The sequence below is a fragment of the Indicator indicator genome, chromosome 33, assembly GCF_027791375.1.
Source record: "Indicator indicator isolate 239-I01 chromosome 33, UM_Iind_1.1, whole genome shotgun sequence".
In the NCBI taxonomy this organism is placed as follows: Eukaryota; Metazoa; Chordata; class Aves; order Piciformes; family Indicatoridae; genus Indicator; species Indicator indicator.
In genome coordinates this window covers 5,690,979-5,715,667 of record NC_072042.1, presented here as the reverse complement: position 1 = coordinate 5,715,667, position 24,689 = coordinate 5,690,979, and the positions used below count along the sequence as shown (strand labels likewise).

General features: G+C 58.6%; 2 protein-coding genes across 5 annotated transcripts; one reads left to right on the top strand and one right to left on the bottom strand.

Moving 5' to 3' along the window:
* Nucleotides 1-594: 594 nt before the first annotated feature.
* MFSD2A (MFSD2 lysolipid transporter A, lysophospholipid) lies at nt 595-10,511 on the bottom strand. 4 transcript variants are annotated; one of them, XM_054395267.1, is made up of 14 exons: nt 10,428-10,511; nt 10,206-10,328; nt 9,474-9,598; nt 5,920-6,043; nt 5,709-5,787; nt 4,675-4,847; nt 4,468-4,558; nt 3,840-3,961; nt 3,479-3,562; nt 2,551-2,634; nt 1,965-2,077; nt 1,592-1,735; nt 1,213-1,389; nt 595-652 (listed from the first exon to the last, which is right to left on the bottom strand). In XM_054395267.1, the coding sequence occupies exons 1-14, from the start codon at nt 10,509-10,511 to the stop codon at nt 595-597; spliced, it is 1,581 nt and encodes a 526-aa protein (XP_054251242.1). The 4 variants fall into 4 exon arrangements, with proteins under 4 accessions (XP_054251242.1, XP_054251243.1, XP_054251244.1 ...); XM_054395268.1 differs by having other exon boundaries at nt 10,206-10,325; nt 10,428-10,448; XM_054395269.1 differs by lacking the exon at nt 10,428-10,511 and having other exon boundaries at nt 9,474-9,618; nt 10,196-10,316.
* Nucleotides 10,512-17,727: 7,216 nt separating this feature from the next.
* Nucleotides 17,728-21,270, top strand: MYCL (MYCL proto-oncogene, bHLH transcription factor). Its single transcript, XM_054395451.1, has 2 exons — nt 17,728-18,232; nt 20,699-21,270. Exons 1-2 carry the CDS (start codon nt 17,728-17,730, stop codon nt 21,268-21,270), a joined length of 1,077 nt encoding a protein of 358 aa, XP_054251426.1.
* The last annotated feature ends 3,419 nt before the right edge of the window (nt 21,271-24,689 follow it).

Below are 24,689 nucleotides of genomic sequence, written 5' to 3'. Positions count from 1 at the left end.
CTGGCTTTATGTAAATCCATATGAATAGGTCCTCCAGGTGGGTTTCTGTACAAATATACAAACAGCAAACAGCTTCTTATGTACATCATTAAGTTAATTAGGGTCTAGAAAAACAAAACAAAAAAAAACAACCCAAAGGAGAAGAGCTTTGGAAGTCAGTGTCCTATGTACAGACAGCAGAGGGGAGCTCACGTCCTCGGCGCGGTCACAGACAGTGTAATGTACACTAACCATTACCCCTGGCCCCACAGGGCACGAGTGGCAGGAGCACCAGGAGCCCAACTCCCAAGAGGATCCCAACTCCAGGCTTTTCTGCTCTCTCCCTTTCTCCAGAAGCCAGCAGGGAATCTTGGTTCTCACAGCACACAAAGTTCCAGAGGGTCAATTCGTGTAATGTACACTACCGGCGCCCTGTGGATCCTGTGGAAGGCACAGGACCAGCACAGATCCTGTGTTCCACTCACTGCAGCCTCCGGAGGCTTCTCCCAGGTGCTCCTCATGCTGCACACCTATGGCAGTACCAGGCTGGGCCAGCCCTGGAGGGGAAAAGTCCTTTGGAGAGCCCTGGTGTGAGTGGATGGACCCAGCCTGGGGTCACACGATGCTGGCCAGCTCTGTGTTGTCCGACTCAGAGCTGCTGTTGCTCTCCTCCCTGGGAGGGGGAAAAAAAAAAATTGATGAGGAGACATGGAATAAGGTCTGCCTCTGCCTTAGAGAGCACAGAAGAGAGAGGACTCCTGGAGGTGTTCAAGAAACACGTGGGCATGGCACCTGGGGACATGGTTTAATGGCCATGGTGGTGCTGGATGAGCTTGGAGGGCTTCTCCCACCCAAACCAGTTCTGTGATTCTGTGAATTCCTGCCTGGTAAACACCTGAAGGCTGAGTCCAACCATAACCTAACATCTGCCCTGGAGCAAAGGGGCCTCCCTGAAGGGCCCAGGAAGGGTGGCACCACCTTGCACAGTCCCCACACAAGCTCTCTTCAGCAGCTGGGGCGGGTTCCTGCTGATCTCAAGCACCTCACAACCATCTCTCTGGGAGTCAGGATTGGGAAAACCAAGGCAGCCCTTGCTTCAGCCCATCACCCACAGATCCTGGAGGACAAGTCCCAGTGTGTCCCAACCCGCCTGGGCCTGATGCCGCCCCCACACCCCCCCGCTGGCACTGCCACGCCGTGCTGCCTGCCTCCAGAGCACAGGCTGGCACTCACCTGAGCTCCTGCAGGGCTTTCTTGTTCTTCCTCCGCTTCTCCTCATCGATGGGGTAGAGCTTGAAGAGCAGCAGGCCCAGCAGGATCAGCCCCACAGGCACAGCTGACACCAGCATCTTCAGGGTGATGTTCACCTCGCTGGGCTGGGAGCAGCCCCGGGTCTGGTACCCTGCAAAGCTGTGGACAAAAAGGAACCTTCAGGAGAAGGCAACTGAGCTTTGTAGGATGCCAACCTGTCCCCTGAAGGGAGAGGTTTGGAGCCGTGGTGGGATTTAGACCTCCCACCTGCTTCCCAGCCCTTTGGAAGCAGAGATGCCTGGATGCAGAGGGGCAAGGCTTGTTTGCCTCACTCCCCCTTGGCTCTCGTGCAAGAACTCACTCTAAGCTGAGTGTGGAGATGCCCAGGGAGACCCCAGAGGCAAACTTGGTGAAGAAGACATAGAAGGAGAAGAAGATGGCTTCATGGCCATGGGAGTCAGGGTGCTGCAGCTTGAAGTCATCTATGACATCTGGGAGCATGGACCTGTGTGGAGAACGAGATGGTGACCATGAGCCAACAAAGCATCTGCTCTCCCTGCTGATATTTCCCTCCAGGAGCCCCATCTTGGGTTTAAAAAAAAAAAAAAACAAAACAAAAAACCTCCCAAGGATTCCCAACCACCCCAGCAGGCCCTGGAAGAAGCACCTTGCCCAGCTCTGGAGGTGCAGTGCTAAGCAGCACACCAGGACCAGCACCAGGACCCCACACTCACCAGGGCAGGAGGAAGGCAGCTGCGACACTGATCCCAGCTGCAACGGCCACGATGTAGGTGACAATGAGGTTACTGTCCAGGACAGCCACCAGGATGAGGAAGGGGATGGCAGACTGGAGAGGGGACAGAGACCAGGTTGTGTTAGTGCCTGACCCAGACCCTCTAAGCCTTTCCCCTTCCATGCACAGCAGACCCCCAACTGCAGGGACAAGCACTGGCACAGGCTGCCCAGGGAGGTGGTGGAGTCCCCATCCCTGGAGGGGTTTAAAAGCTGTTTGGATGAGGAGCTGAGGGACATGGTCTAAGAGTTGTGTACAGGGTTATGACTCCATGATCCTAAGGCCTTTGTGTTCCATGTCTCCATGGCAGCTGGGGAAGCAGCAGTGCAGCCTTCCTCCCAGAGCCCCACAGCAGCCACTTCTGCTGGCCCTGGCAGCACAAAGAGCAGGATGAGGGACAGGCACCAAACTGTCATCACTGGCAGCTCCTGCCAAGCTCTGGGCTCTCTGTGGGACACAGCCCTGCCCAAGCTGTGTGGGAAGCACCATCCTGCTGTGCTCCTCTGCACGTGGGGGCAGCCACTCACTGAGATGCCCACGTAGACAGCAGTCTTCTTCCCAAAGCGAGTGAGGAACCACTGCCAGAGGGGAATGGTCAAGGTGGCTGAGAGCTATGGGAAGAGAAGAGAAGAGGGTCATGGTGTCAATTGCTGGCCAAGCTCTTCTCAGGTGGAAAAAGCTCTGACCCCAGCTCCTGGACACAGCCTCATCACCACTGCAGCACCTCTGATTTCCACACTCCCAGGACTGGCGCAGCCACATTGCTGCTGCTGCTGCCCTCACCTCATCCCTCACATGCCTCCACTCCCAGGAAGGACAACTTGTGATTGGAGCAGGTGTGTGGGGCCACCTCCTCCTCCTCCACTCTGACACCCAGCAGGTTCCAAGACATCTGCCCAGACATAGGGAGGATTTGACTCAATCCTCAGTGCTGGGAAGGGACCTGATCTTGTCACTGCTGCATACAGCATGGCCAAGAGCCAGACCTTGGCACCTTGCACCTCTCCATCTCTTCAAGTAGAGAGGGTGGGAAGGGCTGCCAGGGATGAGGCAAACTCGAATGTGCCTTCAAGGAGCTGTTTTGCTCCATGGTTCTGGCAGTGAACACAGATCCTTTTTTTCAAAGCTGGGGGTGGGGAGGGAGATAAGTGGCAGGACTTGGACAAAAGGTCCCCATGACTTCTGATCTCTTCCATCTCTGGCTGCCTTCACACAGGAACAAAGATCTTGCTGTTCCTGCCAGCCTGTCTGGTCTTTGCAGGACACTTGGCAGCTTCCCCCTCCCTTTCTCCCAGGAGACCTTCAGTCAGTGTCCCCCTATCAGTCCATTGTGGCCCCACAGCATCCCACAGAGCATCCATCCCATATGAGCTCCTGGGGAGGACCCACAGGACCTCACAGCACATCCCAGTGCAGCCCCAGCCCCAAGGAGCTCCAGGCCAGGGCCATACTCACCATGATGGCCAGAAGGATGTTATGGAACTCGTTTCTGAAGCCCAGTGTGTAGGTGCAGAAGAGGGCAAAGTTACCTTCCAGCAGCTGTGGGGGAGGCAGGCAGTGGTTAGGGGGGGGCAGGCACCAGGAGGGCTGTGCTGCTCCTCACAAGGCTGCACCCAAAGCACAGGCAGGGGAAGAAAGCAGCCATTCACTGACCCAGCTGAGGCCACATCCTTCCTCTGCCCGGGGCAGCTCCGGCTCCCTGAGCTGTCACCTCACACGCCCCCAGGGACCCTTTTGTGCCCTGCTCTGCTCATCCCCCCAACCATGTCCAAGCTGAGCTGCTGCCATTCCCTCCTCCAAGCCCAGCTGTGCTTACCATGAAGGCCAGAGAGGTGAAGAGGAAGCCAGCAATGAGCTTGATGTAGGCACCGTGGTTCATCACCAGCTTCAGCCCCTGGAAGAAGGAGCCAGGCTCATCCGACTGCAGCTGTGAGGACTCTGGGGAGCAGAGTCAGACCATCATTAGACCATCATTAGACCATCATGTGCAAGGGCTGCACTGCCTCAGGCCTGCTGCTCAGCACTCTGCACCAACTCCTGCCCACCTACAGCATCCCACCCCAAGGGAGTCAGAGCAATGCCTGCAGGGACCTCTCTGCCCTCATGCAGGGGTCCCTCAGCCCCATGGAGAGAAGAGGATGGTCTAGTTGGTCTGCCTGGGGTAAGCAGAGGGAAGGAAGGACAGACAGAAGCTACTGGACACCACCTCACCCTGGGATGCTCCAGCTGACACCAGCAACCTTGGCCAGCCAAAACTGCCCAAGATAAACCTTATCTGTGATGGTGCAGAGAGCCAAGTCCCCAGGGCTGTGCTGGGACATCCCCTGGAGATTCTCTGCCCTTGAAGGAAGGGCCAAGAGCTCAGCCAGGCTCCTGAGGAGGCTCTGGCAGGAGCCACAGCATTCCCAGGAGTTTGGAGGGGTGCAGCATGCCCCCAGCCTCACCTCTCTTCTCCCGCACGCCCAGCGACAGGATGATGGCGCACAGGATGTAGAGCCCCCCGATGACCCCCGCAGCGATCATGTAGGCATTCCTCTGTGCAAGAGAGGGGAGCAGTGAGGGAAGAGGCTCATCCCAGGAACCAGCTGGGTCAAAAAAAATCCAAGGAGGAGATGGCTGTGGCTGCCAGCAGGTGCCCAGCCCTGGCTCACCGTGTCTGTGAGGGACCCGGTGTCACGGGTCATGTTCAGCTCCTCCATGGCCACCGAGGAGTTGGGCTTGCTGATGAAGAGAGGGCTCTCCACACAGGGGGTATCCACCTTGCCCACAATCTGGCCCTGGATGGCAGTGCCCAGCACAGAGCCCAGCACTTCCACTGTCATACCTGGAGGGAGAGACCAGTGGGACTGAGCAGAGCCATTGGGCACCCCAGAGATGGGTGCTGAACCCTTCTCCAGAGCAGAGCCTCCCCAGCTGCAGCTCCCTGCCCTTCTCCAGGGAGACCATCACCAGCTCAGCTCCCTCCAAATCACCAAGTGCTAAAGCCACAAGGAAAGAGGGATGGGGAAACTGAGGCAGGGAGAGAGGCTGGCATTTGGTCATGCTGCTCTACAACAGAGCAGAAGGAAAGACGTAGAGCTCAGATCCCACATTGTCTGCTCCAGGCACCACCTCCCCATCAGCCCAGACAAGGATGTCTGCTGGAGGAGCCCGGGAAAAGACCTCAACAGAGCTGCAATTCAAGCTCAGAATGGTGTTCATCACATATCATCCTGTGACCAAATGAGCCCTTCCAGCAAGGCATCTGGAGGAGGATCATGCCTCAGCTGCAAAGGTCATGGTGACAGGGTGCTTAGACCTGCAGGAAACTACCCAGGCCTTACTTTGAACCCATTTCCAGCCCTCACCCTGTCCGCCAAAGGCAATTCCAGACATGAGGAATAACAGACTAGAATGAAATGCAGGAACAAAATCTTTAAACTTACAATGGGGCTGAGTCTGCTTGTTCTCCTTAAAACAGGTGCCAGTCCCCACCTCTCAAAGCCCTCTTGCATGCACCCTAAGCCTATATTCTACTCCTAAATCTCATGTGAGGGAACCAAGTGCTAGCTTCTCTTAGAGGACCTTCTGAACCCTACCAAGCATCCCAGTTCCCTGTCCTTGCGTTCCTTAGACCCCAAAGCTAAGGAAGATTCAAGCTGCTGAGCACCAGCTGCCCCTGGGGAAGGGAAGGAGATGCTCTTACGGTAGGCAGTGGCTGAGTCCCTCTCGCTCTGCTCCCTGCTGATGAACATGGTCAGCGCCGAGTAGGGCACATGGAAGCACTGCAACAGCACCAGGAGAGTTAGCCCAGGGATGGGAACCTGCCCTGCTGCACAGCTCAGCCACTTGAAAGCAGGGATTCACCCCCTCCACCCCTCACCCACACCCTTGGGGTGTGCAGAGCCCCAGCTCACCGTCACGAGGGTTTGGAAGATGCAGTAGAAGAAGAGGTACCACATCACTTGGCCTCTGGAGATGTCTGGCACAAACCAGATGAGGATGTAAGCAGTGACAGCAAACGGGGTGGAGAAGATGATCCTTTGGGAGGACACAACATTAGCCTCACAAGCACACAGTGCCAGGGGTAGCCCCAGCAGCCCAATTCCCCCCACTGCCACACATCCAGTGAAGTTCAGGCATCCCAGTCTGGGGGCTCCCGAGCTGTCCTGGGGTGGCTCACCCTGCTCCAACAGTTAGGGGTGATTCACACCAGGCTGAAGGCAGCAGCTCAGATCTTGCAGGGTAAGAAGGGGAAAGAACTGACTCAGAATTCCAGGGAAAAAGCTGCATTTGCAGAAACAGACACCCCAGCTCCAATGAAAGCCACTGATCTGCTCCTGCCTTCAGCTCCCACCCCCAGCCCCAACCTCTCCCCCAGACAGGACTGCTGTGGCCTCAGCAGGATGCAATCACCTCCCTCACTCAAGCAGGGGCTGGGGAGCAGCCCTGCAGGCTCCCCAGCCAAATGCCTCTCACCAGCTTGACATTGCTGCCAGCCTCCCCAAAAGCCCTGGGGGTCATCTCCCTTCTGGCAGGGATGGGGCAAACCAGCAGCCAGCAGCAGGCTGGCTCCTTCTTTCACCCCTGCTCAGCTTCCCAGAGCTGCAGGCACAGGGACCTGGGATGCAAAGGACAAGAGAGGATAAGAGAGGATTGCTCAAGCACTGAGCTCAGCAGGAGTCCCTGCAGGACTGGTCAGCGAGGGCAGCAGGAAGCCACCCAGAGCACCTCTCCACTTCATCCATCACCTCTTGTAACCCTCTGTCCTGCTGCAACCCAGTGAGGAAACAGCTCTAACCCTGCACCAGCAGCCTGAGGACACCACAAGCACCCAGATGCCTCCCATCACTCAGAGGGGCACAATTCCTGCTCCTGGAGGGTGGTGAGCCAGGTGTGGAGGTAACCCCCACACCTGCTATGGGGACAGCTTTGCAAGCACCCTGTGCTCCACAAACTGCAGGATGGAGGCTGCATCCTGGAATGAAGCCAGGAGAACCGGACACAGCCTTGCACAGCCAGGGCTGGCCCTCAGCAGCTCCCCTGCCTGGGCACAGCCAGAGCTTTCCCGTCCAGGCTGACGCACAGGACGCAACAGTTTAAGTGTAAAGGGAAGGTGGGGGTGGGGGAAGAGCAAGAAACTAAATCTCCACGGATGGAGAGCAGGCAGAGGCATTCACTGCACAGGACCTAACACATGCACATTTTTCCGTGAGCACGTCACCCTGATGCTGCTGCTGCTGGTGGTGCTAGCGGTGGGGAGGGGAAGGAAAGGGGGGAGCCAGCTGCAGCCACTCCTCTCTCTCTCCCCTGCTTATCATCCCTCGCATACGTGGAGGAACCGAAAGGGAAGTTTTTGAATCAGCGGCGACGTCAAACAGCGCGGCGGGAACCACGTCAGGCAGGGCGGATGTGCCAAGCCCCCTCCCCGCTACGAGCCCCCACCCGACGCCAGCACCACCGGGACCGGGGTGCTGAGTGCTGGGCCAGGAGTGACCAAGTCTTTGTCAATAGCAGAAGAGTGAGTGACTGAGAGTTACCCCTGACCGAGGCCAAGGTGATTAAGGCACTCGGAGGAGGCTGCCCGTGACGCGCTCGCCCGCTCCGCTCATTGGCCACCCAGCCATGGTGTGTTCCTTTGTGCCACGGCTCGCACACCCCTTCCTTACTCCCACACCCCTTCCCGGCTGGGCTGTTAACCGTATGCAAACGGCTACAGCCCCAAAGTTGGCTTCCGCAGTCACCAACACCGTCAAGGAGAAGTTTAGTCACCGACAAGTCCCAGACGGTCAAGGAGACGGAGACTTACAGGGGACTGGGGATAGAATGGGGTCCCTGCAGCCAAAGGAGTGAAGGAGGCAGCTAGGGGATGAGCTGCTGGAACACGAAACGTGCCCAAAAGCTTCAGAAAGGAAGAACTGAAAGGGAGAGAGGCGATGGCCCTTGGGGGAGGGTCCCCTCTCCCGTCCAAAGGGCCAAAGCAGCCTCAAGCTTTGTACCAGAGCTGCGGGAGCTTGGCCTCACAGAACAGAGCCCTCTGAGCCTGGCAGAAACTTCAGGCAGCAAACCCTCGCACCCAGAGGGGTTACACAGAGCCACCTCTTGGGTGCTGAGCGCTGAGGTCAGGCAGCAGCCTCCGAAACCACCCTGCAGCTCCTTGCTTTGTACAGAGGGGAACCGAGGCGGCAGCAGCAGCTCTGCAGCAACCTCGGCCTGGGGGCTGTGCAGCTCCACGGAACTCCCAAGCTCAGGAGCTTTAAACCCAACTCAACTTCACCCAAACTGGCCTCAGCAGGTTGCCCTTGAGCCGTGGCACAACAGCAGCAAGCTGCTGGCAGGCGACTGCCCGGGCATTGCCGAGGGGCCCAGCACAAAGCAAAAGCTCCGGGGAAGCTCTGGCTAATTTTAACGCCGCAGGAACCGTTTGGAGGAACGCAGCCACTGCATCCCCACCCCCTTCCCGTCTCCACAGAGAGCAGAGCCACCGAAGTGGCCACCCCAGCACACGCATGACTGTCCCACACAGCCCTAATCTCCAGACCCCAGACCCTGCCACACGTGTGGCTGTGGAGAGACTATTTCAGGCCATGCATGGAACTTGGCTTTAACAACAGCCAACTGCCACTGCCCAGAGCTATTCCAGGAAAGCCCAGAAGCAGAGGGTATAATCTGCAGGGAAAGGACTGGGTCCTTCTAATTCCACTCCCCTCCATGCCCACCTTCTTCACTTTATTGTGTTTCAGCCATCCCACAAGTGCCCAGGACGTAGTTATTTTAGGGCAGCACATGCCAGTGTGCCCACACTTAGGCATTAGCAGCCTGCAGTGCTCAGTGTCCTACACGGGGACAGGTGTTTGTGGACATCCTTAGCCTGCCCTGGGTGCAGGCAGGAGCCCTTTGGAGCTTTGTAAACTCCATCCCATCCACTCCAACTTCATTCCACACCCCTTATCTCAGCTTAGTCCTGATCTCACGGGCAGCAGCAGCACCCACGTGCAGACACCCAGCTCCATGACAGCTGCTTCCCTTCCAGAAGGGCATTCTCGTGACCATCAGCTGGCACCACACCACCAGCCATGGACCACGCACACACCCCTGACCCTCCTCCACGAGGGTGTGATGCCACCTGCTCTGCTGGCAGCATGGCCTTGTTGCCAGCCAGGGGCTTGGCAGTCACCAGAGGAACAAAGTCTAGCATCAGGGCATCTCCCAGGGAGGCTAGAGCTGCTGAAGGGGCAGCGACACAGAGATCACTTGCACAGGGACACCCTGAGACCAGCCAGAGTAACAGGTACAGACTTGAAGCCCCAGCTGTTGGCGCCACTTTGGGATGGGGGGGGGGGCACGTGGCACGAGAGAGGGAGTCAGCACACCCTGCCCTGGCACACCTCATGCCAAGGGCGACCCAGAGCTGACTGGACGTGCTATGACACATCAGGCAGGGATGTGAGGTGCTGCAGAAGGCTCTTACCAGGGCATCAGGCGGCCAACACGGGTCCAGGATGTTTTGCTGATGAAGAAGCCCACCATGGGGTCTGTGATGGCATCCCAGGCTCGCCCCACAAACAGGATGATGGAGGCATAGAATGGATCCAGCTGCAGTGAGAAGATCTTGTGTCAGGGCACCCAAACCCCTGTGCCCCTGGCTCCCCTTCCAGACCTTCCCAACCATACTGCGACCCCACCGGGAGCAGGGGATGGGTCCCTCGACCTCTCCCTCTTGTTCAGTGGGGTTTGAGGCTCCACACTGAGGGGGGTGCAGGGTCCATTGTTCAGTGGGGTGTGAGCATGGCACCCCAGTCTCTCCCAGCGCTGGAGAGACTCTTCCTACACCAAGCTCCACATCTCAGAGCAGAGCTCCCCCAAACCCACCTTCAACCAGCACAAGAGTGCCTCAGGGGTGTTTCTCCCCCTGCCTCCCATCGAGCCAGAACGCTGCGGGTTCCCAGGACAGATCCCGCAGGACCCACGCCACCACCCAGTGGTATTGCCCGGGGAACCCCGCGGCACGGAGCAGCCTGGGGGAACCCCGCAGCCCCCGCACCGACAATCACTCAAGACTGAAGTTCCTCTGCTCTCCGCTTCCAGCGAGGGTCTGGCCACCGGCAAGCCCCGGGTGCGTCCCTCCACCGGGTAAACAGGCACCGGGAGCTTCACTTTCCCCTTCTCCCGATCCAGTGTCCCACTCCATATCTGGCCGTACCTGTGCCACATCCAGGAGGTAGATCTGGAGGAAGAAGCCGAGCGCGCAGCCCGTGATCTGGTATGGGGCCCCCCCGACGGCGTAGCACAGCTTGCTGCACACCGACAGCCGCTCCCGGTTCTCCTGCAACCAGGCTCAGGGTTAGCGCGACCGGCAAGCGTGTCCCAGCTCTTCCGTTCCAGACCAGTCCCACTCCGACCCTCCCCCAGTCCCGGGGCTCACCTTGCGGCGGGGCTGTCGGCAGGCAGGCGGCAGGAGCCCCCCGGGCCGGGCCCGCTCGGCGCCGGCACCGCCGCCTCCGGCCATGCCGTGCGCGATGAATGGAGCCGCGCCACCGCCCGCGCCGGCCTTGTACCGGCAGCGCCCCGCCCCGGGAGGGGCCTCGCTCCCCGCCTCCGCCCCCCGGGCCAGAGACCTCCTCCTCCTCCTGCCTCAGCCCTCCGGCCCTCCGATCCCCCACTCCTCCACTGCCTCCTCCCTCCATCCTCCAGTCCTGCACTTCCCAAATTTCAGTCCCCATCCCAATTCCCCATCCTTGCATTTCCTTATGCCTCATCCTCATCCCCTCATTCCTCCATTCCTCCACCTCCCCTTGCTTTCCCCATCCCTCACCCTCATGCCTTCTATCCCCCAATTCTTCTTCCCCTCAAGTCTCCATTTCCCCATCCTTTGTTCCCATCCCTCATCACCTCACTCCATCCCTTCCCTCCATGCCAGTCCTTCATCCCTTCCCCTTCTTCATCTCCCCTGAGCCTCCATTCTCCCCCCAGATGCCCCCATTCCTCACAAAGGACACTCTGTTGTCCTACAAGGGAACATGGCTGGAAGAGATACTGTCACCCTCCCTGTCCCATGGGTTCCCAATGGCACCAGCCAGTAAGGGTTGGGAACTGGAGACTCAGCATGGCCCCACTCAACCCCACTCCACGTGGGCACATGGGAGGGGCTGAAGGGAAGCAGGAGCTCCCCCCCAGCATCAATATCCATGGCCCTTGGGTGGTACTCAACAGCTTCGGTGCATGATGGTGGCTCCTGGGCCCCAGCACCTCTCCCTGGGCCACCAGTGCTGTCCCCTGTCCTAGCTGGCCACGTGGACATTGATCCCAGCACCTCTTGGTGCAGGTGTAAGCACGGCTGTGCCAGTGCCATGTCACACAGTGATAGCCACCAGCCCTTCTCAGGCCACCAGGGTTCAAAGATCACCCCAAGATATGCTGTGAAATGGGACTGCACAATGGGGCCAAGCCAGCAGGGCCAGCGTGGCACCAGGGCCATCACCTGATTGCCACCTGGAGCTGGATGTGGAGCTGCACTTACATGGGCACAGGGACAGCCAGGGGGACAGGCAGGGGGATGGGCAGCAGATACTGAGCAGGCACCTGGAAAGCAGAAGAGCCTGAGCAGGCACTGAGGACAAGCAGGGCGGGTGGTCCCCAGCACAGAGGGGTGGCACAGCAGGTCCAGGCACTTCCCAGTTTCATGAGCACCAAGCTGGTGTCACCACTGACTCAGTTCCTGTCCCCTCACAATGTGTGCAGAAGTTTTCCCTGGCACTGCCAAGCATCACAGACCTGCGTCTGGCCATGCTGGGCACCTGGGAATGCCACCCACACGAGGCTCCAGGCTGTCCAGATTCATTCAGGGACACAAAATACCTTGAAGAAAGAGGAGAGTGAGGTGTGGGCAATGCCACTTTCCTGGCCAGTTTGGCAGAGACCTGCCCTGGGTTCCTCATGCCATTGTGATGTGGTGGCTCAGGTGGCATCTGGCACTGGGCAGCTCCAGGACAGGCATCCTGGTGTGAGCTGGAAGTCCTCCAGGAGAAAGGAGCTTGGTACCCAGGTGTGCCTGTGCCTGCCAGCACACTTGTGTGATGAACTGCATGGACTCTGCTCTCCCTCAGCCCGGGTGGCTGGGATGAGTGGTGTGACCCTGCAGGGAGCAGCACAGATGGCTTACAGGGTCTTGATTTTGGGGTCCCTGCTGCCTCTCGTGCTGGGTGGTGGAGAGCAGCAGGTGGCTATGCCATAAGGCTGCAGCCAGCTTGCTGCTGGCTCTGGGTGCTGGTGCAGAGCAGAGGGTCCTGGACACCTTCTCACTGGGGATGACCACATCGGAGAATCGTAGAATTGTTGTGTTGGAACAGACCTCTTAGGTGCTCCCCAGGCAGCATCACTGGGGACATCCACACAGGTTTGTGTCCCTGCCTGAGCCTAGCCCTACCCTGCACCACCCCCAAAGCACGAATTTGGGTGCCCCAAAGCTCTCTGCTCCTCCAGCACACATGACCAGGGAGCTACCAGGGGGACATGTTTGAGCTAATATCCTCCAGGCTCAGCACAGGATCCCACCCACTCTGTGCCTTGGTTTCCCTCCACAGAGAAGGCACAGGAGCAGAGAGGACTTCCATGGTGGCACATAGCTGCCCTGGAGGGACCAGGCTCCCCAGAGACAAGATCAGCTTGTCCTCAGCTTCTCCTTGTGCTTGGCCCCAGCGCTATTGCTCTGTTCCCTTTGTCCCAGGGGCTCCTCAGCTCCTCATGCTTTTGACATTCCTGTCCTTGAGCAGATCTCTCAGGAGCTGCCTCCTGGACAAAGGGGGCTTGAGGGGAACAATGAGCAGCCCTTTGTGCTGGAGATGGGGCAGAAAGCCCGCAGATAGGTGCAGCTCTGCCTTACATACCAAGGAGGAGAAGTAGATTTCCCTGGCTTAGGAGGATTTTCTCCCCCAAGTCTGCTGTTGCACAATTTCCAGGGAGGGGGGAGAAGATTTTAAACCTTCCAACCCAAACAGATGCTCTGGGTGATACTCACAGCAATTGATGAGCTGCCAAAGGCTGATCCCAGTGGGGTGGGGATGTTGGTGCAGCTGCTCCCACCAGGCCTGGCATCCCCAGGGACTTACAAGCGGCTGAAGCTGGGCCACTCACAAAGTCACCCTTGGCATCAGGACCAGCTCAGTGTGATGAGCTCAAATACCCCTCTGAGGGTGATACTACACCATCCTGTCCTCAACACCCCTGAGCTGGGGACATCATTGGGCTCTGGGGGTGACATTTCAGGGGCTGCATACAAATGCTGCCCCTGGGGACATGGCTGAGCCCCAGGAACATGGTTCAACCCCGGCAACATGATTCAGCCCTCAGGACAGGGATAGGAATGGGGGTTTCTCCAGTGGGTGATTGCTCTGCCATCCTTCCTGCCACTCACACCTCCCTGCTGTCACAGATCCGGCACAGCCTGGAGCAGGAGCTGAGCAAGCGTGAGTGCACCCGAAACCAGCCAGCCCTGCCAGGCTGGGCCAGCCAGGGTAGGGAGCATGGGCGTGGGGGCAAACTGGCACCAAGGTCAGACCTGCTGGGGGCCACAGGCTAGCCTCAGTGTGGCTCCCCAGTCTGGGGACAACGCTGCTCACATGCTGCAGAACTCCTCTTCAGGCCTCGGGGGATCTCCTGGCATCCAGCAGGATGTGCTGCGGGCAGAATGGGTGCAGTGCAGACGAGGAGGCAGTGGGGCTGGAGCCCATGGTGCTTTTCCTCCCCCTTCTCTGGACTTCACTGCCTGCTGAATTGAGAGTGGGTGGCTGCACCCCCGGGATGCCAGGGCTGGTGTGACCCCGGGACTGTGAGCACTGTCCCCTGCCGCTCAGGGCTGGGCAGTTTGTTGTGGTGCTCCTGTGCCCCGCGGGGATGTGGGCAGGGACTCGGGCAGGCGTTTGGCAAAGGCTCAGCCAGACGGCTGCTCGATAGCTTCAGGGGGACAAAGGGGACGTGGCAGCACATGTAACCGCCCTGAGCCGCCCACACCCCTCCTGTCCACACCCCTCCTGTCCACACCCCTCCTGTCCACACCCCTCCTGCGTTGGACCCTGAGGAGCTGTCACAAGACTGAGAGGGATGAGGAGAGGTCAAGATGTGTTGGCACACACTGCTGTTCCTGGGAAGTCAGGAGTCCTGCGGGGGCAGCAGAATGGCTGGGAAGCTGCAGCAGGATGGGGGCAGCCAGAGGCAGAGGCTAGGTGCCCAGGTCATGGTGCCCCCAAGGACACCCATGAGGTGAAAGGTGACTGTCCACCGTGGGGAAGGGGTCACAGTCCAGCCTTGCTGTCAGTGGGGATACAAAGGGCACGAGGACCCTGGGAGCTGCCTTGCGTCATGGCACAGGAGCTGTGCCAGCCTCCAGCCAGGCCATGGCAGCTCCTGTGGAGCTGTCTCAGCCTCCAGCCAGGCCATGGCAGCTCCTGTGGAGCTGTGCCAGTGCTGGGGACACGTGCTCAGTGCTAGCTGTGGAGCCCTGCCAGCACCCTGCAACGGCAAGATGCTGACCTGCCTTGTGTCTGGCCCCCCAGTGTTGTCCCCTGCTGTGACACAGCCCCTGGAGCACTCAGTCCCCTCCCCACCCACCCACCCACCCGTGTTTGCATAGCCAGCACAGGCGGCGAGAGGCTCTTGGGTCCTGTTTGCCAAGTGCCTGGAGGAGCTGGGATGAAAGGGCTGCCTGGCCCCTCCAGCCCTCTCCAGTGGTGCTTTCTCACCTTCAAAGCATCCCAAGCCCATTGAAGCTGGGACAAGGTTCCTGCCTCACCCTGGGAAAAGTTGGAGAGGTCCCTGATGCCACTAGGGAGGGGGAAGGAGACGTGGCCAGGAGCTAGAGGTTGTGAGGAGCCCTTGCTCCTGTGCCTGGAGATGTGTTGGTGGTGGAGCAGAAGATCTGGGGCAATGTGTCCACAGTCCTGCCCCTCCATCCCTGCTGACCCCAGTGGCACTGGAGCAGAATGAACCTCCACAGCCCCTGCCTTTAACGTTGATGGGACAATTTGCTTCCTCGAGAGAAAGAGAAGACATCAGTCTTGCTTCCTGGGAAGGGAGAAAGGCTGAGAGCAGCCCTTGGGTTGGAGGAGCCTGACTGGGACAAGCCCAACCGGGAACCAAGACCAGTGCTGAAACTGGAGCACAGTGAGAACATCAGCCTAGGCTCCTGGGACTCTGTGGATCCTGGAGTTCCTGCCTCAGCCTCGTGGGCAAGCTGGCAAGATCGGGATGCTCAGAGCTGCTCTGGATGTGCCAGGAGGACATGCAGGGTGCTGCAGCCATTGCAGGGTCGCAGTGGCACCCTCATAACTGGGGGATCACCGCCAGGGCTCAGCACCCTTCTGGTGCACTGGGATAGATGCAGAATGCTGGTAGAGCTCAGCTGCACCCCGCACCAGCAAGGCAAGGGCTTGAGCAGCCCTGGGGCACCCCAAAAAGCTTGGGGATCCTGGGAACAGTCACCGGCCTAGGGTCGCCTCACCCTTTGCTTCTCCGATGTCTCGGAGCGGGGCGAGAGGGCAGTGCCCGACCCTCCTCATCCTGTCCCCGCTGTCCCACGGGCGGTATTTTCCTAGCGGGACCCCGGCCCTGCCCGAGCCCCAGCAGGGGGCGCCCCGCGCACGCCAGTGGCGGCGGCAGGAGCCCGGGACCGGGAACTGGAGAGGTCTGGGCGGGACCGGAGGGACCCAGGAGGACCGGGAGAGAGAAGGGGAGCAGGGGGGGGTCGCAAAGGTGGGGATCCGGGAAGGTCGAGACTGGCTGGGTAAGGCCTGGAGGGGATCGAGGAGGACCGGAGAGGAGTCGGGGGTGCTGTGCTGGACCGCACTGGGCAGCGCTGGGGTGTGCTGGTTCGTGCGGGGCTGGGATTGTCCGTGCTGGGCTGCACTGGGCGGTACTGGGTTGTGCATTTCTAAGCTGTACTGGGCTGTGCTGGCCCATGCAGAATTATACTGGGCTATGCTGGGAAGAGCTGGACTGCACTGGGCTGTGCTTTTCTGGTCCATGCAGGATCATGCTGGACTGTGCTGGTCTGCACCAGGCTGTGCTGGGCTGCTCCGGGCTGGGTTAGTCCATGCAGGATCATTCTAGACAGTGCTGGGAAGAGCTGGACAGTGGTGGATTGCACTGGGCTGTGCTTGACCATGCTGGGCAGCTCTGGGCTAGTCTCTGGACTGGGGCAGATTTCTCCCTGCAGGGTTGGTGCTGCAGGAGGGACGCAGACTGCAGCCCACTGGCTCCCAGCAGCATCAGCAAGGGCAGATTCTGTGACCCTGACCTTACTGGTAGCAAAATGAGGGTGCTGGGGCTGAACTGGGTTAGCACAGACTGCTGAGGGAATCTGCTCATCCCAGGTGGACTTTGTAATAGCACACACACTTGTGTGTGTGTGTGTGTGTGCAATGACACCAGGGTCGTTAGTGCACGAACTGAAAGCCTCACTGTGTTTCCACAACGTTCATTGTCCTTCCTAGAAGGACCTTGGCAGTGGAGGATGCAGCATCCCACTGTGCTTGCCCACATCCCCGAGGACACAACACATCTTTCCAGCCCCCCCAGGCTGGATGTGCTGGGCACCATGGGGGCAAAGCTGAATTTGAACAGGAGTGGTGGGACAGAATACTGGTGGTGATGCAAGAACAGCTCTGTTGTAGCCCAGTACACCCCAGCTTCCCTCCGGCCTGTTGTACCAGCTGGCAGCTCCTGGTCCCTCCAGATGGTGGTTTGAGAAGGGTGAAGCTCCTGGATGGATCTGTGAGGGCTTTGATGGCTGTGGGGGCACCTCTGTGGGAATACCCTGGGCATGACACAGACACAGTGACCCCACTGCCACCCAGGGCTGGAGCCACTCTCCTGCCCATGTCAGCACGGAACAGCCAAGAAGCAGGGATGGGTGGCTGTGGCAGAGGGTGGTGGCAGTGACCTAGTGCCAGCTTGGGAGCCAAAGGGGAAGTGGAAGCATGGCCATGCAGGGAGAGGTGGCCGGAAAGAGGCAGCCTGGCGTGCCTCCATCTCTGGCAGTTGATGATGTCTGACTGTTACTTGTCCCCACTTCTCCAGTTCGCTTTCCATCACTCTCAGCTGAGTGCCCCCAGGCTGGTGGCACAGCTGTGCTCGGCCTGGGTATCCTCAGCCAAAATCTGCCTTGCAGAAGTCCACTCCTTTAGTGCTTGCAGAGGGGGGATATCCAAAACCTCCACCTTTTGGGGGGCTGAGGAGCCGGTGGGATGCTCCGAGGGGGCCCAGCACGCGGGGTGGACACTGGCTGATAGCTCCGATAGTATCCCTGTTAGCAGGATCGGAGAACATGACGGGGGGTCGCGGCATCCTTCAGATCGTGCCCCCCGCTGGGCGGGGAATAGGACAAGATCCCGCCCTCTATGCAAATCTCAGCACAGCGATTGGCGGGTGGGCGGGGCCGGGAGCCTAAGCCAGGCTATAAGAGTGGGGGGGAAACAATACACTCGCGGTCCCGGCTCGGGGGCTGGAGCCGCCGCGACCCGCAGCGTCGGGCGAGGTGGGTGCACTGGGGGCTCCCCCGCCTTCTTCTATGGGGCTGGGGGTGCCCCTTTCCTGAGCCAGGCTGCAGATTGGGTGGGTGGGAGGGTTGCCTTTTTTTTTTTTTTTATTTTTCTTCTTCTCTCTGGCCGCCAACCCTCCCCCCGCCCCCTTCAAGCTCTGCAGCTTCACATACACACACGCTCCACGCAGAGATGGAGTTTGACTCGTACCAGCACTACTTCTACGACCACGACGCCCAGGAGGATTTCCACCGCTCGACAGCACCCAGCGAAGACATTTGGAAGAAGTTCGAGCTGGTACCCACGCCCCCGCTGTGCCCACTGGGGACCCCCGGGGAGAAGAGCTGCTGCTCAGGAGCTGAGGAGCGCTCAGGCTGGTTCTCCCGCTACTGCCTGGCCGGGGAAGAGCCGGAATATTTGATCGGAACGGGGCAGATCTTCGGGAACCTGAGCGCTTTCATCCTTAAGGATTGCATGTGGAGTGGGTTTTCAGCCCGGGAAAGACTTGAGAAGGCGATGACGGAGAAACTTTCCACGGGCACTCAAAGGGCCACCCCCCACAAACCTTCCTTCGCGCAGGATTTGGGGTTCAGCAGCTCGGTCAGCGAGTGCGTGGATCCCGCTGCCATCTTCCTCTGCCCGCTGGCAGAGAGCAAGATCCCCGCGTCCTCGGGCTCCGAGGGCCAAAGCGATTCTGGTAAGGATCGAGGCGCAGGGCTGTCCCCCAGTCCAGCCTCCCTCCAGCCTTGCTACAACCGTGGGGAGGCCACCCGTGTCCGCACATGTAGGACCCTCCCAGCCAAGGCAGCGCCTTTGTTGCGGCTCCAAACGAGCCCCCCTGGTCCCGGCCCCAGGAACAAAGCAGGTTCGGCTGCTTCTCTTCCAGCGGGGCTTCTGCTCGGAAGCCCCTTGCCCCCCCTCAGGGGGGTGCGTGGGACTTTCACTCCCACACACCCGCTGCGGGGGTCTTTGGAGGCTTTTTTTTTGCCCGTTCCGGCCCCACGGGAGCTTCGTGGGCAGGCTGGTGAGGGGCAAGTTTGCAGCTCACAGGGGAAACTTTGGGATTTTCTTGCTGCGGGTTCGTATCCTCGGCTCTTGCCCGTGTCTCCCACCACTCAGAGGGCCCACTCGGGACGAGTTTCCCTCGGGATAAAAGGCAGAATTTCCCCTGGGGCCGGCAGGTCGCGGAGTGGTGGCTGCGTGGGACGGGCAGGAATATCCCGCCTGAGTTACGGCGCGTCCTGGCTCACCCCGGGGGCACTACTGTGTGTCCCCCGTGGGGGGCGGGATGGTGGTGGGGTACTTACACGAGGAGGGTCGAGCTGGGAAGCGGTGCTGCCTCCGAAACTCACCAGCCAAAGGCAACGCAGTGTCACCCCCTGCGTCTCAAGCTATAGCCGGATATTTTCGGTCCTTCTTTACAACCCCCGGGGCTTGCCCAAGCACCCCTCTCCCCGGGCGCGGGGGGATGAGAGGGAGGATGCATGCGCTTTTCCCCTCGCTCCCACGGGCTGTCTCGGCTGCCGTGGAAGCGACGACGAAGCCCGTGGGTTGCCTTGACCCCGTTAATAAATCTGCCGGTGGCAACGACCTGCGCCGGTGAGTCACGGCGCGAGAACGGGACTTAATGCCATTAGAGCCCGGGGACAGTAAGCAGGTCGCGGGCGTTAAGAGGCTTAACCCAAATTGGGGGGAGAAGGCTGGATGGGGTAAGAGGGAGGACCCCTGAGAGTGTCGGTGCCGGTGGGGTCCCGGAGCCGCTCTCGGTCCGGCTGCGCCGCGTGGGAAACGAACAAAAAGCAACAGATTGCAAACAATAAGAGGGGCAACACCGATGGACAAGAGAGGGGACCAATGGGATAAGAATGCGGTCGGCCGGCCCCGCCAGGCAGCCAATGGGTGGCTTGGAGGGGCGGGGCACCGCGAATGACTTTTATTAATGAGTGCGGGGAAAGGGGGGGGCGAGGAGGGGGTTGTGCGTACACACGTGGCTGAGACCGGCCGGGTTGTGACACTGAGTGTGGCATTGGGGGTGCGTACCTCGGGGGGCAGGGTGTGCTCCCCACAGTAGCTTCACTAGTAGGGTGGCTTGGGCTTGCTGGACAGAGCCCCCACAGTCTGGGAGCAGAGGGCTGGGGGGTTGGGGGCCACAAGCAGGAGAGTGCTCTGGAGCTCAGCTCCTATGGCTACTGCTGGCCCTGGTGCAGGAGGGGTGAGGGTCCAGGGGTCGGGCATCTTAGGCAGCCTGCCCAGTGTGCTGGTGGAGGTTTGAGCATCTCAGGAGACCTTTGCTGAGTCGTTGTTCCCCTCCATGGAGCCTAAGAGAACAGGTGGAAGCATGTTCCTAAAGCTTCTTCTCTCCTAGAGGGACAGCGATCACAAGTGTGTCCGGAGCCAGGTCACCCTACTGTCCCCAAGGGCCAGCTCCATGCCACTGGGTTTTGCTGGGGCAAGACAAGCTCTGGCTTGGGGCCCAGTTATGCTTTATTTGGGTCTCGCTGTTCGCAGCTCTGATAAACTCCCACCGCTGACTCTTGGGAATGCCTTCGAGGTTCAGAGTCTGTTGGAGGTACCCCTTCACCTCTCCCTCCCCCAGCCCTGCACTGTGGGGGATTGTCCCTCCTGTCCCCAGGGACCCCGGGCTGAATGGGGTTTATCACTTGTGAAAAGTAACAACTCGCCGAAGTGGGAAGCTGCAGCCAAGGGGAACAAAGGGCAGCTCTGCCCCAACGTCCCTCATTTACAATTCCAATGGGCCATGAAAGCTCCCGACCGGGATGAACTTTGGAGTTAGGCTGTCCCAGGTCCCCCAGCATCCTGTTCCTGCTGCCTCCATCCCAGGCAGGGGGCCTTGGGTGTTTCTTACCTGATGATCCTTTATCCTGACACATGTTGCTCCTGGTGCTGAAGTGAAGCCCCATCCCCATTTCGTGGCACATGGATGTGGGGGGGAAAGCTTCTTCCTGGGCAATGGTTGGAAAAAAACCGTTTATATCACCCAATGCCTTCTGAAGGTCACAGAGTGGCTTTGCAGTGCCTGAGGAAACTTTTGTGGGATGGCAGTGGGAAGATTGCCTGGGGAGCTGCAGGGAGCCCCAGTGTGGGTGACCAAGGGCTCCCAACTGATGGTGACTTTTTGTTTTGCCGTGTCTGTTTTGAGCAGAAGGCGAGGAGATTGATGTGGTGACGGTGGAGAAGAGACAATCCCTCAGCCTGAGGAAGCCAGTCACCATCACGCTGCGTGCCGACCCCCTGGACCCCTGCATGAAACGCTTCCACATCTCCGTCCACCAGCAGCAGCACAACTACGCTGCCCGCTCGCCGTCGGACGCCTGCCCCCCACCGGAGCCACCCCAGCAGGACGAGGACGAGAGCCTCTCCGAGCCGCAGAGCGCCGCGGAGCCAGCCCCTGCCCTCACTCTGCCCGAGCCTGGCTTGCCCAAAGCCGGCAGCAGCCCCGGCTCCGACAGCGAGGACGTGGCCAAGAGGAAAAACCACAACTACCTGGAGCGCAAGCGGCGCAACGACCTCCGCTCACGCTTCCTGGCCCTGCGGGACCAGGTGCCCGGTCTGGCCAGCTGCCCCAAGACACCCAAAGTGGTGATCCTGAGCAAATCCTCCGAGTACCTGCAGTCGCTCATCAGCGCCGAGAGGAGGATGGCGGCTGAGAAGCGGCAGCTGCGGCTGCAGCAGACCCAGCTGCTCAAACGGATTGCTCACCTCAAGGGGCATTAGCCCCCCATGTATCCCCTCCCCCCCGCCCAACCCTGGTCCTCACCATCCTGCAGCTCCCTCTCAATTTGCACATTTTAAAATTTTTTGGTTCGTTTGGGTCGGGGTTGGTTGGTTGAACTGTTGGTCCCAGGGAGCTGGAGCAGATGGCAGCCATTGCATGTGGGGTGGCTCTGGTGGTGCTCCTGGCTGTGGGAATGGGGCCATAGTGTTGGGTGTGGGGTGGTTTGTCCTGCCTGCCTGGGGCTGGCTTCTTGGCACTGGGTGTTGAAAGATTTTATTTTTTTTTCCCTGTCTCCCCTCAGTGAAGCTCTCTCAAGTGACTGCTTTCAATCCATGGGCTTAACTCCACAAAAATTTCTCCACCATCACTGGGCACTGGCACAGGCTGCCTAGGGAGGCAGTGGAGTCACCATCCCTGCAGGTGTTTAAAAGATATTTGGATGAGGAGCTTAGGGACATGGCCTAACAGTTGTGTACAGGGAGGTGTTAGGTTGGACTCAATCTGAAGGTTTTTTTTTTCCAACCAGGAGATTTTATGATTCCCCCTCCCCAGAAGCCCCTATGCCCCTCTCTGCCATTTGCCACCCACAGCATCACTGGGAGCTGCCCCCTGGGTGTCCATCTCGCCCTGAAAATCCAAAGCACCACAGTCCGCTTCAGCTCAGGGGAGCAGCTGGAGGCAGACACAGGGAGCCCAGCACAGGACACATCCCTGGATGGATCCCCATGAGATGGTGACAGAGGGATGTCTGTCTCCCCAGGCTAACAGCACCCCATGAGTGACCCCCTTGCTCGGCTGGACCGTACCTCACTTTTCTTACCACTTCACGCAGTAGCTTGTCTTGGATTTTATGTTCTAGAAACTGCTGCTGTAACTGCAAGTCTTATACTGGAGGCTGTGTTTTTTATACTGTATTTTTGTACCACTTTTTGAGAAGTATTGGTAAAGAGTTTGCTTTTTTTATATATATATATAAAACTTTTTTTTTTTTTTTGAAGGGGGGGAGGGGAGGGTTCCTGCTGTGGGGAAAGGGCTCAGTCCTGCTGCACTTTAAGGAGATCAGGAAGGGGCTGGCTTCTGCCAGACCCTTGAGCTGAGTCCTCATGGAGGCTGGTTTCCCCCTTGCAGCTCTCCAAACCACCCATTTGCAATAACAGGGGAATTTTTGTTTTTTTTTTCCTTCACCTTTCCCATCCTTGTGAGCATCCTTGTGTCCCACTTTCCCATCCTTGTGAGCACCCCCTCACCAGTAGCCACTTAAAATCCCCAGTGAAGCTTTGGGCTTTGCAGGGAGCCTGGCTGGAGGGGCAGGTTGGGCATGTGGGGAGAATTGTGCTGCCGTTGAGGTTTCCTCCTGTCTGTGTCATCCTGCTGCCCAGCCTGTGGTGGGGTTACAGGGGTGGCAAAGTCCTCTCTCCCCTCCCTGGGGGTGCTGGCAGGGGTGACACCATGGGACAGCACCCTTGGGTCCCTGCTGACCTGCTGAGAACCGTTAGAGTTAACACTGTGGTTGGATTTAGCACTTTCTTCATTACCTCACGCTTCATAAATAAATAAGTTTGCAACAGCCTGGGTTGGCTTTTTCCATGCAGGTGGCTGGGGGTTTCCATGCATCACATCACCATGCTCTGGGTGAGGGGGGTTAGGGAGTGCTGACCTGGCTGCTGTGCTTTGGGGGTGCCCCCAGTATGAACAGAAATTAATATATTTGATACCAGAGCTTGGCTGCGTCACTGCCAGCAAGACAGAGCTCTTTGTCCTGACTTTCTCTCAGCGATGGAAACAGAAGCTGTCACGGTGGTGGGGCCAGGGAAATGAATCACCTGGATCCTTTTTCTTCCTTTTAAGTGGTTTTATTGGCAAGGAGGGGCAGCAAGCCCACACTGGGCTCAGAGAAGGCTTTGCTGTAACACTAACCGCACCTAATGGGGCTTGGGGCAGTCGGTGTGGGGCAGTTGCTGACCTGTAACCCTATAGGGAGGGGGGAGTGCAATCTGTTCCCTTTCAAGGGGCATCAGAAAACTTCCCACCCCCAGATCTGCAGAGTGGATGAAATTATATACATGTGCGTTCTCCCTGCTCTCTGAACCTGATGCTTTTGGGTTTCCTTCGTACTGGTGGCAAAAGTCTTATTCTAAATGCAGGAGAGAAATGAGATCCTGTTACTGCTGAGCAGGCAGAAGAGAGCTGCTGCTGCTGCAGGAGACTCAATCACCTGGGGGAAACCAGCCTTAAAAAGCAACGATTCTGCAGAGAAGCTCTTTAACTACCCCTTCCCTTCGGTTCTGGCAGCGTTTCACACTTTCTGCATGTTGCATCATGCTGTGGCAAAGGGGTTTAGAGCTGTGTTAAAAAGCGCTCACAGGAACCACAGTTTAAACAGGGAGCAGGGTGACCTAAATCTGACACCTCACCCATGGGCAGGAAAACAAAGCCCAGATGTACTTGGTCCCCCCAACGTTTATTTTGGTTGTGTGTACACTGACACTTGCAGGCTGGTGTCCTTTTTCAGCTCAAGGTGACCCTCCAGATAAGGTTTTTAGTGAAGTGTGGGGTTTTACTTTTCATGTCGAAGGCACATCGTTTTCTTTCTTGGAAATGATCTGCAGATCTCATGGCCTTGAGCTGAGAACCTCACCAGTGAAAAATGTAGTTTTGCTTCGAGTCAAAGTAGGAACAGTGGCAGTTTTGCACATACCTTTGAGCTCTCCTGCTTAAAGCCAACACAGGTAAATATCTCTCTACCTGAAGCTTCCCTGGTTACCAAAGCAAATATTTCCTCTTGTGTTGCCATGGTAAGAACCATGAAAGCAGAGTGACAGTGTTATTAAGTGAAAAAAAAAAAACCACACAGGGCTTTTCCTCCTCTCTTCAGTGCTGCGCTTTGCAGTAATCATCACTGTTCAGCATTTCCAGGCTTGACAGTTATTTTTTTAATGCATATTGCCCTGCTCACCCCCTGCTCTTTGCCACTCACCCCCTTGCCTCCACTACCATCACCCTCAAATCACCTCTGCTCTCCCACCAGAGCTTTGCTCCCAGTTCTGTGCGGGGCAGCTTCAGCCAGCCCAGGGATGCCACAGGCTCAGGGCTGCCTTCACGCCTGGGCTGGCAAATTTTTAGGACAGTTTCCCGAGGCGGTGATAATCCCTTCCCCTCCGAGGGGGGCTGGCTGCCCGCACCCCTCCCCAGCCCGAAGCCTGCTGCTCCCTGTTGCTATGGCAAAGGATGTGTGTTGCCAGGGAGAGCGGGCACCGCGGGGATACCCTCCTCCCGCCGTTGCCGTGGCAACCGTTTCCCTGCCTTCCCTCCTCTCTGTTGCCACGGAGACAGCCGCCCGCTCCCCATCTCCCCGTGTTGCCGTGGCGATGAGAAGACGAGCCCCCGAGGAGGCTGCGGTTGCCATGGCAACAAGCCC

Coding starts and splice junctions, on each gene's coding strand:
- MFSD2A (XM_054395267.1), bottom strand. CDS start 10,511: ATGGCCGGAGGCGGCGGTGCCGGCGCCGAGCGGGCCCGGCCCGGGGGG. Junction 3,563..3,839: donor TCACCTCTCTGGCCTTCATG/GTAAGCACAGCT, acceptor CCTCCCCCACAG/CTGCTGGAAGGTAACTTTGC. Junction 2,635..3,478: donor ACATCCTTCTGGCCATCATG/GTGAGTATGGCC, acceptor CTCTTCCCATAG/CTCTCAGCCACCTTGACCAT.
- MYCL (XM_054395451.1), top strand. CDS start 17,728: ATGGAGTTTGACTCGTACCAGCACTACTTCTACGACCACGACGCCCAG. Junction 18,233..20,698: donor CGAGGGCCAAAGCGATTCTG/GTAAGGATCGAG, acceptor TGTTTTGAGCAG/AAGGCGAGGAGATTGATGTG.